Here is a 12,365-nt window from a genome sequence, read left to right on the forward strand (position 1 = left end):
GAGGTAGATTCAAATGGAAAAAAATGGATCTAAATTTTGAATACATAGGAGTTCAGTGTGTTGAGATTCTGGGTTTTGGCTTAAAGCCCTTCTGTACATGAGGAACGAACGCTTTTTAAAAAAAATTCAAAGACTTGTCAGTTTTTAGTTTACATTTTTAGTTGCACAATTTTATCAACTCCTATACTATATTTCCAGCTTGTAACTACTGTGTTGCACTTGAGGTTAATGTGAAACTGTCACAAGACTTTCTTTCCTAAAGAAAAGTGAGAGTGTATCCAATAACTCCTGGTGGGTAACCTTATTTTAACAATACTCATGTAGTGCGCTGTCAGGTATGCAAAAATGTTCAATGCAAAAATCATTGGAGGATTGATGAAGCACCAAAATGTGAAATAAACAATTATTGTCATCTTTTCTGGCATCTTTTAAAAATTATAGTACAGGTTAAATAAACTTTAGGGCTTAGTGATATTTTCTATTGACTAAAACCAACTTATTATGGCCTATCTATTGTGGTAACATCACACTATGAAGAATTCTTAGAAGGAAATTGAAGATCCTGATGTCTTGCAATTGTTTTTGTTTTTTGTTTCTTTAACGTTTGACACTCTCACCAATTATTTCTTTGTCTCCAATTTTGTCGTCTTTTGAGGAAAATTATTAGGGAGGTTGTGGCAATGTAGCTATGGCTCTATTAATTTCCTATAGTCTAGTCTACTGCTATAAACTAATCAGCCTGTTTCTCCTGAAACAGATGAAAGAAAAATGAATGAGATTTTTCTGTTTTTAAATCATAGAATCCTAGACATGTAGGGTTGGAAGGGACCTCAAGAAATCATCTAGTCCCCCTTCTCCCCTAACCCGCCCTGTGCTGAGGCAGGATTAGGTATGCTGCACTGTCCTTAACATCTGTATTCTGACAGATGCATAAAAGCTGTTCATTTGATCTCCATGATAATATGTAAGTACTTACATTTTTATACCCTACCCTTCCCTCTGGTATTGGAGTTAGGAGTTCCTTGACCCTTTTCAGTATGGTTTTAAACATGATTATGTAGACTTCACTAGTCTCTTTGGTCAATGAAGTCCTTCTGATGATGGTTAAAGACCAAAGCAAAGATTTTTTTTTTAAAGGTGCTTAAAGTTCATTGTCCATATTTAAAATGCTTAAGTATGTGTTTTGACTTTAAAATCAGTTGGCGCTTCAGGATGCTCAGCACTGTTCAACAGTTCATAAATTGGAATCGGCTTTGGCACTTTAGTTGGATGTCCTAGATTGGCATGTCCATGGTCTGGGATCAGGCATTCCCCGAGGAGGGCCTTCAATTCTGAAACAGAGCCTGGTTTTGATGACTTTCAGGTCATATTGTAAAACCTATATGTTAACTCAGGCCTGAATGGATGAATTTTAGTGGCAGGTGAGGATTTTTTGGGGCAGCGTTGTAGACGTTGTCAATGTGGATCAGTGGTCTCCAACCTTTTTACCCCCAAGATCACTTTTTGAATTTAAGGGCAACCCAGGATCTACCCCGCTCCTTCCATGAGACCCCGCCCCGCTCACTCCATCCCCCCGCCTCTGTCGCTTACTCTCCCCCCCTCACTCACTTTCACTGTGCTGGGGCAGGAGGTTGGGGTTTGGGAGGGGTTGCGGGCTCTGGTCTGTGTCAGAGGGTTGTGGTGCAGGAGGGGGTGAGGCAAGTAGACTCTGGGAGGGAGATTGGGTGCAGGAGGGGACTCTGGGCTGGGGCGGAGTGTTAGGATGCAGGAGGGGGGTATGGGGTGCTGGCTCTGAGATGGTCAGGGCTGGGGCAGGAGGTATGGAGTGAAGGAAGGGGTATGGGATGCCGGCTCCAGGACGGGGGTTGGAGTGAGGGCTTCCGCCAGGCGGCACTTACCTTGGGCAGCTCCCAGTTGGTGGTGCAGTGGGGCTAAGTCAGGCTTCCTGCCTGCCCCAGCCCCATGCTGCTCCTGGAAGGGGCCAAAGTCTCCCTGTGGCCCTTGGGGGGGGGCATGTGGCTCCTCGCACTGCCCCCGGAGCTCCCATTGGCCACAGTTCCCCGTTCCCAGCCAATGGGAGCTGCGGGGGAGTTGCTCGCAGAGAGGAACAGCGCACGGAGACCTCTACTCCTCCCACGGGGCATGCTGGCTGCTTCTGGTTATGGTGTGGGGCTGGGGCAGGCCCTGCTGCACCACCAGAGATTGCGATTGACTTGGAGAGTCTCCAGGATCGACCAGTCGATCATGATTGACTAGTTGGTGACCACTGATTTAGATAGAAATACATCTTTCCCATGTATCTAATGACTGATTACATCCCTATTTGTGAATGTTTCACTGTAAGTGCAAATGTACATCAGAATCTAAGATATATATTCTTTGGAATAGCTTACAACAAAATTTAAGTGTTTCATGTTTTTGTTATGGAAATGAACAATTTGTATTTCTGTATTGGTAACCTGTATGATAAAGCTAGGATATATAAATGCATGAAGGGTGTATTTAAGAGTAATTTTATTATTCTTGGGATTGAGAGAACACCTGTGGTGATAACACATTTTGAAAGTTTATCAAGCTTTATATATTGTGCATCTCATATTGCAGCCAGATGGCTTACTGGCCCGAGTTTATATAGCTTATCTTGGATGGATGTATACAGTCTAGTTTTCTGACCACTAAATAAACTAGAATAAATAAACAAACACAAATAAAATTTTTTTCATTGTGGGTTTATTCTGTTTGATTTATATTTCACCAGATCGCTGCTAAACCTTATGAGACTGGGAAAAGTGCAGTAGTAGTAAGGGTGTTCAATATTAAAGGGTGTTCAATATAAAAAGAATATTTTAAAATTAAGTGGAACAGAATTTCAGCAGCAAAGTCAACAGAATAGAGGAAAGAAATTGGCTATAAAATTTTGAGATCAATGTCACTTTTGCAAGTCGTCTTAAAAAGCCTGGGGTGGAAACAACGAAAGAGCTTATTTATCGTTGTATGTGTCAGTACTTTCTGATATGTTAATTTTTTTTCCTCCTTAGCCTCCTTAATTTCTTTTCAGTGAATGATTTGACTCTTCTGTATTTTCCATAACTATTCACCATTTTTGTTTTTATTGTGTTAAAATGTTGAAAAGCTGTTCCCCCCCATCCCTTCCAATCAGCAGTCTGAAATAAAAATTCAGAACAGGTAGAAAAAAGCTTTTAAAATGCATATTTGATGTAGTAAAGTGCTGTGCTTTGTTTCTGAAAGAGTCAGAATCACAGCTGCATACATGTCAATTCATGGTGAATGCAACATTGTTTCCTCGAACAGAAAAAGCAATCTGTCCGTCACTGAATTTATGACGTAAATTGAATTGTAGATCTCCTATGTTCAAAGATGTAACAAAAGGGTTGAGGTGACCTAAAGGTTACAAATAACTTTTGATTTCATTGTTGCCTACCATAAGACTAATCTTTGATTGTCTTTAGATGGATGTATTTACACTTGGATAGTTGGAGCTGGTTGCATGTCTTGCCTTATGCTAGGTTCCTCCCAATAGGATCAAGAACATTGCATTTTCATTTTTTCAGTTAAAGTGCAGATGTTACAGCACTTTGCTAGCAAAGCTGAATTTAAGATTGAAAAGAGATTTCCACCCGCAACCTGTCTTTTCTACTATTTATAACTTTTCCAAGTTGAATTATTTGGGGCTGAATCTTTTCATGTTTCATTTTAAAATCACTCTGATTGACCACAATATTTTATTCTGTTTTTAATTTGATTAAATTTGGTCCAGATGTCTGACCTTTAAGAGCCCACAGAATCAGAATCCTTCTAAATTTAAAATGTTTTCTGTGTTCTGACTTGAAACCAGCTTAACTTTATAACCTGATGCCTGGCATACCATTAGTCCTTGAGGGCCCCATTGGCTTCAGTATAGAAACAAGACCTGGTAGAAGCAAGATCAGGAACTTAACGAAGACTAATTATTTTACCTAATTAGAAGAAAATGTATTTAAAATATAATTGAATATGCAGCTGCCTTAGGCCAGAATGTACACAGCCCTGCTTTTTCAGAGGCTCCACATCATGTAAATCATACACCTAATCTGACAGTGAGAGAGTCATCTCATATTCCCGGGTTTGTGATCCTGTCTGATTAATGCCAGCATAGGGAATTAAATTCTAACTCGCCTTTCACACTACCCTTTGGAAACTTGCATTTCAGCACTGTATTTTGCCCTCCCAGTCCATCTAAGGAAGTCACTGGGACCAAAGCTTCACTAAAAGGGGGTGCAGGAAGGAAGGAGTTAGACAGGGTGGGTGTATTGTGGGTCTGCACAGGGATGTGTGTGTATGGGAAACAGTTACAGGCAAGGAAGGGAGAGGGTGGAGTTATGCCCTTTACTTCTATTAGGTCCCTAAAAATCTGGGGCCAAACCTGGGCAAGGCATGTACCATTGGTCATTTTTCATTACATCCATATCAATAGGAATTCTCTGAACATCCTACAAATATCCCATCACATCAGCCAGCTTGACATTTGAACAGCTGTCATTTTTGATAGTGAAGAAACTTTGTTTTCCCCACTGTTCTGTATATTCATGAGAATTGCTTTCGATGGCATAGTAGGGAAACCTATTTTGTTCAGTTGACTTGAGATTTACAAGGCTAGTACGAGGGTTTTTTCCTTCTGGTATCTGTATGCATGACAGTTAATGTCCTGGAAGTTGGTTGCTTTACAGCCATGGATGTAGAAAGATCCTGAGGAAACTTATACAAAACCGACAGTAGAGAAATGGAAATGTCACTCGTGGTGAACACTGATTACTACCCCTGTCCAGCCATTATGTAACTTGATAATAAAACTTTACATTTACCTAATGCCTCCATCTGAGGAACAAAACATGCTCAGTCATTACAAATGTTAATTAATCTAGCATCCTGCTAAGTGGATATTACTTCTGTTTTATTGATGAAGAAACTGAGGCACATAGAATCATAGAATATCACGGTTGGAAGGGACCTCAGGAGTCATCTAGTCCAACCTCCTGCTCAAAGCAGGACCAATCCCCAACTAAATCATCCCAGCCAGGGCTTTGTCAAGCCTGACCTTAAAAACCTCAAAGGAGGGAGATTCCAGCACCTCCCTTGGTAATGCATTCCAGTGTTTCACCACCCTCCTAGTGAAAAAGCTTTTCCTAATATCCAACCTAAACCTCCCCCACTGCAACTTGAGACCATTACTCCTCATTCTGTCATCTGGTACCACTGAGAACAGTCTAGATCCATCCTCTTTGGAACCCCCTTTCAGGTTGAAAGCAGCTGTCAAATCCCCCCTCATTCTTCTCTTTCGCAGACTAAACAATCCCAGTTCCCTCAGCCTCTCCTCCTAAGTCATGTGTTCCAGGCCAGTAATCATTTTTGTTGCCCTCCGCTGGACACTTTCCAGTTTTTCCACATCCTTCTTGTAGTGTGGGGCCCAAAACTGGACACAGTACTCCGGATGAGGCCTCACCAGTGTCCAATAGAGGGGAACGATCATGTCCCTTGATCTGCTGGCAATGCCCTTATTTATACAGCCCAAAATGCCGTTTGCCTTCTTGGCAACAGGGGCACACTGTTGACTCGTATCCAGTTTCTTGTCCACTGTAACCCCTAGGTCCTTTTCTGCCAAACTGCTGCCGAGCCATTCGGTCCCTAGTCTGTAGCGGTGCATGGGATTCTTCCGTCCTAAGTGCAGGACTCTGCACTTGTCCTTGTTGAACTTCATCAGATTTCTTTTGGCCCAATCCTCTAATTTGTCTAGGTCCCTCTGTATCCTATCCCTATCCTCCAGTGTATCTACCACTCCTCCCAGTTTAGTGTCATCTGCAAACTAGCTGAGGGTGCAATCCACGCCATCCTCCAGATCATTAATGAAGATACTGAACAAAACCGGCCCCAGGACCGACCCTTGGGGCACTCCACTTGATACCGACTGCCAACTAGACATGGAGCCATTGATCACTACCTGTTGAGCCTGACGATCTAGCCAGCTTTCTATTCACCTTATAGTCCATTCATCCAGCCGATACTACTTTAACTTGCTGGCAAGAATACTGTGGGAGATCGTATGAAAAGCTTTGCTAAAGTCAAGGAATAACATGTCCACTGTTTTCCCCTCATCCACAGAGCCAGTTATCTCATCATAGAAGGCAATTAGATTAGTCAGGCATGACTTGCCCTTGGTGAATCCATGCTGACTGTTCTTGATCACTTTCTTCTCCTCTAAGTGCTTCAGAATTGATTCCTTGAGGACCTACTCCCTGATTTTTCCAGGGACTGAGGTGAGGCTGACTGACCTGTAGTTCCCAGGATCCTCCTCCTTCCCTTTTTTAAAGATGAGCACTACATTAGCCTTTTTCCAGTCGTCCGGGACCTCCCCCAAGAGACTTAGTGACTTGGCCATGACATAGACTTTCTCTGTGACATTGATCTCCTGATGCAGATCTCCTGACTTTTGGTCCCACATGCCTTTCTATCTGCTTGTTAAATTTCATTTGTCCTCCAATTACAAAACTGACAGTAAATCAAACCAAAATAAGTAGTGGATGGATAAGTACATTCTAAGATGAATTAGGGATGCAAGGGTAGCAGCTTTATTTCAAAGTTGTATTGGGTGTTGCAGTTAAAGCAGGACTAAAATCCCTCTGTTTTAGTTGTTGAGTTTCTCCTCCAAATATAACACACCAACTGTCATAGTTTGCTGGCTGTAAGTCTTAGTTTGCCTAACACACGATAGCAATAGAACCTTTGATGTTTTTGGTTTGCTGTTCTGTACGCAGTCCAATTCTAGGATTACTGTACTGTTGAGTAAGATGAAACTCTTGAGACCAGATGGTGGAATTGTCATGGTCTTTTTAACATGAACTTCCTTGCTCCAAAGAGACTTGTCACTGTTGATTATTTCGTGAGCCCACTCTGTTTTTACAGCTGAACTCAGGGCAATAGAACAACAAAGGAGCCTGGCATGCAAGGTGTACAGGGTCTGTTGCTCTCTGTAAGACATGTTTTCTAATCCTTTGCTCATTCTTGTGGCTCTTCTCTGACCCCAATCCAATTTTTCAACATCCTTCTTGGATTGAGGAGAGCTGAATGCAGTAGTCCAGTAGTGGTTGTACCTGTGCCACATACTGTATATTTCAGAGTTAAGTGGTGCTTAGATAAAGTTTCTGATTTTAGAGATATAATGGCAGTAAGTTACTATCTGCAATTCTAAATTTTTCCAGAGAAGCCCATCATATTTGTTTAAAGAGGAAAATTGTCTTCATGTCCAAATGCAATGGAGGGTATTGCAGCCTCCTTACACCTTTTTTAACATGTACTCCCAGGCTTAGCAGCCTGGTTCTATCTATCTGCAGAAGCAAGCAAGCACTAACTTTTTGGGGGCACCCTAAAGAACGTTAACAAAATGCAAGTAATTTATGATGATGATAAAATTATTAATCTGACATTTATACAGCTGCATCACAAACACTCTTATATAGCAAATAGTGCTCACAAGTCAGATCAGGATCCATTTTCTTGGCAAGAAACAATACACTGGAACTTGCTTTCACTTTAGATGCCACAGAATTTTTATTAAGAGTAGGATATTGCAGATCTTAAAAACCCTGCAGTTATGCAGTATGAGCTGAACTCCAAGCCTGCAGAGTTCAGGGAGTCTTGTTCCACTGTAACCTCTTACTAGAGTAGAGACAATAATATTTGCAATTTTCTTGGCTGTTAGCTTTCCTCTGACAAACTCCTAAAGAAACAAGGAGCATTAGGTATGAAAGATCATTCTGCAGTCAGCTTATGTAACCCATCAGCCATTTCATTTGGATAATGGTGACATTTATTACTCTTTAAGTAAACTGAAATCCAGTCAGTTACCCAGTATTCTAATAAGGTCAGAGAGAATGAAGTACCATAATATGGAGCACCTCCTTTTGTTTTAAGAAAATGTATCTTTTAGTTTATTTTTCAGAAATGTGTTACTGGGCACAGCATTTTTGTATTCAGGGTCATATTTACAGCATATGGGTATGGTCTCACTAGTTCAATGACAGCCTGAAGGCACCGTCATACTATTTAGTCAAACTATGATGTATAATAGAGAAAAGAAATTATACCTTGTTTTTTCAAAGTGCAGAACTCCTGCATATACCATGGGCTGCATTTGGAGCTGGGATTACTCAGCACTGCTGAAAATCAGGCCATAAACATTTCTGTGTAATGTGAAATAATGTAAGAATGTCTGAATTTGTTTATATTTTTAGTGTTTTACAATGAGAGACCATCCCAGGCTTGGGCTCTCCTAACAATATTTATTTAAAAAAAGAATACAGACTCCATCTCATATCCTGGTAAACAGACTCCATCAAATACCCTGACAACAGAAATACAACTTAATTTAAATTTCCTAACAGTGTCTCCATCAGAGTCCACCATGCACTGCTAGCCAGCTTTGCCCGTCACCAGTCTCCTTATGGGCCAGAGAGGAAAGATGGGCCTGCAGCATACCCAGAAGTTTAGAAAAATTTGGGCAATTATGTGGAAAGGGGGTTGGCTAGTGAATTCAGAAGGTATAATGGAACTCCAGCTCAGGCGCCCCCACTGACTATGGCATTATCTCCTGGGCAGAGAGGTGGCCTCTTAGCTTGGTAGGTCTCAGGTTATTTAGTGCTTTATAGCTCAAAACCAGCACTCTAAGATCCACCTAGGAACAATTGGCAGCCAGTGCCGATGTTGGAGCATAGACTTGATGTGCTTGTGAAGAGAAACACTTTAACAAACTGAGGGCAGAATTCTGGACCAGTTGCAAGTTTCCAGAATTAAGATGTAGTCCTATCAAGACTGCTAAGTGTCATGTATTGGATGTGCACTCCCACATTCGCTGCTTCTCATTCATTTCTGCAGCCCTGTTTAAATCTCATGTTTCCAGCAGGACTTTTCCTGCAACTTCCCTTGTTGGTCACTGGGGGGAAATTATGGCACCAGGTGTCAATATTGAGGTCAGGGAGACAGTCCTGTGTTCTTAATGTGCCCCTTGCTGGCAGCAGTGGCACCAGTCTGTCTTGTTTGCAGTCGGTGAGGAGCAGAATGGCGTTTGGATGGGCCTGGTGAGAGCAGGGTGGAAGGAGCAAGGGCAGGCACCGGAAACAGAAACTGGAAAGGGCTGGTTAAGAACAGAAGGGGCAGCAGGTAGTGGTGAGCTGGGGCAGGATTGGGGAGCTGCACTCCACTTCCAACAACTGTCATCATAACAAGCTCCCCGCCACCAAAATTCCGCAGGTGGATTTCATGTTTAGGCTCCCATTCCTTTCCCCTCTCCACAAACAAGCTCCCATGCCACATTTTTTCATACTCCCTCCAATAACGTTTGTCCCCCCTGGCTTATCCAGGCTCCCAGTGCTCACCAAAGCTGGTTTTGATTTTGCTTCTGCAGGGTGCAAGGGATAGGCTTCAGTCTCCAATCCCTCCCCCGGTTCACACACCTGTCCACTGCTGAGGGGCACCCTAGGGAGAAATCCATGACTATTTTTCCCTGGTGAGAAATGTGTCACGTGGAGTATCACAAAACTTACCTGTTGTAGCTATATCCCAGTGTATTGTAATAGTTTAGTTCTGGTGGCAAAGGTGTTGACTAGAGGGCTGCATCAGAACGAAACAGTTGCAACCTCTTGGCTGTGTAAATGTGGCTTAGCTACAGTAGCAATCCAGACACTTGTAATGAAAGTAGACCTGCCCTGTTCTAAAATATCACCTGTGCACTCATGTTCCTCTCGTGGTGTCCACCTCAACCACTATATGGCAGTTATCTACCCTGATAGTTGTTTCCATACTCTTGTTTCCTTGTGTGTAGTCCGAGAGAGGGTGCAGGAGAACACATACTGAACATGATATGCAGGCCCCTCCTCTTGCAGCTGGACCCACTTCTCCTTCATGGAGATGAAAGCTGATTTCTCTTTGATTCCTGATTCCAAGCTGGTTTAGTGATGTGTGCTGGCCTTGGACCACAATTAAAATCCCCTTGCTTGGCATTGGGAACACTTCAGCATCCACGAAGCACATGGAATAAAGAGGAGAGCCTGGAAGTGGGGAAGGATGGTGGTGGTGCATGAATGTCCCACAGGGAACTAAATTTATAAAAGCTAGTAATGGGAGGGGGAGAAAGAAGTGGAGCAGACCAACAACAGAGCCAGTGCAGGGGTGACTCCATGGAGACAGCTGCATGAGGAACTGCTTCTGTTCCAGACAGACTGGAGATAGAGTATATGCAACCTGCAGTAGGTGAAGGCACACCTTCAAAAAGCAAACACTTCTGCAAAAGATCCATTTCAAGGGCTGGCCACCTTTGGGAAGCTTAGGTGGGCTCTGGGTGTTTTGGTTTTTGCTGGGAATGGGTGGCTGTAAAATCATTGGTTTCAGAGTAGCAGCCGTGTTAGTCTGTATTCGCAAAAAGAAAAGGAGTACTTGTGGCACCTTAGAGATAAATTGGTTAGTCTCTAAGGTGCCACAAGTACTCCTTTTCTTTTTGTAAAATCATTTACTCTCCAGCCATCAAAGGCCCTTTGAAAAGCTACAACTGACCCTGTTATGGGCTGGAGAAAAAAGAAAAATATTAATACACTAATAGTCATCCGGTCTGGTAATATGTCAAACAGCAAAAGTGGTGGCAGACTTTAAAGACCAGGTTTGAGAAGCTGCAACTTCTGCTTCAGTGGACCAGCCACTATGGGCAGCTTCTCCCGCTGAAGAGATGTATCTGTAGTTGAAAGACTCCAAAGAGTTGGGTGATGTGCAGATCAGAACTTTTGTCTGGGTACTACTTATAAGCTAATAGGTATAGGTTATGTGCTTTATACCTCCTCTCCTCCTTTTTTTTTTGTTGTCTTTAAATAATTATTCCAAAGATTTTTCCCCTCCTATTTGTGTTAAGTGATTTATGTTTTCTTCTTTAATAATTAGTCTTGTCATCTGTAGCTTATTGAGGTACCTGAAGCATTTCAGAGTATTTTGGGCTAGTATCTTAATTTTGGGGAGGCCTCCCCTTAATTGGGGAGAGGTTTAATACCCCCCATACTTTGTGAGCTCCTTTGTTTTATTTGGTAATAAAATATGTTTTAATATTCTGCGGTATGTGTGATGCTTATTGTTGAGCAGATAATGGCTCCTTTTATGGGTTAATCAGTTGATGCACTTCTGGTATCCAAGTCCATTGCTTTAGACAGTGTTTAAGAATCCCTTAAGTATGAAAGGTGCTCTATGACAATAAAGACGAAGCATTTAAAATATGAGATCCTAAAGACAAGATTGTGGAGGGAGACTTTCAAAGACACAAAGGGCAGTTCGGCATCCAACTTCCACTGAACAGCAATGAGTGTTAGGCACCTAACATACCTGTGTGTTTCTGAAAATCTCCCCATCTGTCTGTATTTAAATAAATTACGTGATTTTTAGGCACCTATTTATGGGCATATTAATTTAACTATAAGCACTCTGTGGAAAAAGTCTTTGCCTAAATCTGTATCTAAAAACAGTTCATTTGAATATTGTTTCCAGGGGATCCCAAAAATTATACTAGTTCGATGTATAGTATCTTGATGAAACTCGTGAAGGAAGTTGGTAAAGGCAGGGGTTAAATTTTGTACATCTACAGCTGTTATCTTGAAGATAGTTACCTCACATGTTTGCCTCCTGCATTACAGATCCAAACACGATTTCTCTGTGTTTCAGGTATCCTCCTCATCCACTGATCACTGTACTTGAAAACAGACCTGATTGCTGGCCAGTTCTCTTGCAGCAGATAACAGTATTTTTCCAGCAATGTCCAGAGAGGTAAAAAACAAATACAGTTCAGTTGTTTGTTTATATCTGTAGAACACGTACTAATTCCACAAAGAAGTGCTTGCTGAAGTTACAGGGTAAAGTACGTGGTTGTATGTTTTTAAAAAAGAACAGCAAAACCCTCTTAGGGTATGTTTAAACAGCACAGAAAATCCCTATGGGGTGGAGGGTTCCCAGAGCCCAGGCTCCAGCCCGAGGCTGGAATTTTACACAGCAATGAAACAGCCCCGCGAGCCTGAGCTGGCTGGCATGGGCCAGCTGCAGGTTTTTCTTTGCTGTGTAGACATACTCTTACATTTCTTCAAATAATACATACTGTCAGTTAGAGCTGGTTGAAAAAATGGTTATTTTTTAGCCAAAAATTGTATTTCAAAGTTTTTTTGTTTCCGAGTGTTGGAAAATTTCTAAATATCTAAAATTGCTAAAGTTCTTAATCAAAATAGTTATTGTAAAAGTTATTCAAAATGCTGTGGAAATGGTATCTGAATTTTTGATAACAATTTTGATGT

The 12,365-nt window shown here is 41.8% G+C and overlaps 1 protein-coding gene across 6 annotated transcripts in view; it reads left to right on the forward strand.

Annotated features, from left to right (window-relative positions):
- FOCAD (focadhesin) overlaps positions 1-12,365 on the forward strand; it is a 199,885-nt gene that overhangs the window by 29,732 nt on the left and 157,788 nt on the right. For all 6 annotated transcript variants that reach the window (XM_073345495.1, XM_073345491.1, XM_073345494.1 and 3 more), the window contains one exon: positions 11,746-11,847. In XM_073345495.1, the coding sequence (XP_073201596.1) occupies positions 11,746-11,847 (102 nt within the window). The remainder of the gene's footprint in view (positions 1-11,745; positions 11,848-12,365) is intronic.

The sequence above is a fragment of the Lepidochelys kempii genome, chromosome 5, assembly GCF_965140265.1.
Source record: "Lepidochelys kempii isolate rLepKem1 chromosome 5, rLepKem1.hap2, whole genome shotgun sequence".
NCBI classification, from domain to species: Eukaryota; Metazoa; Chordata; order Testudines; family Cheloniidae; genus Lepidochelys; species Lepidochelys kempii.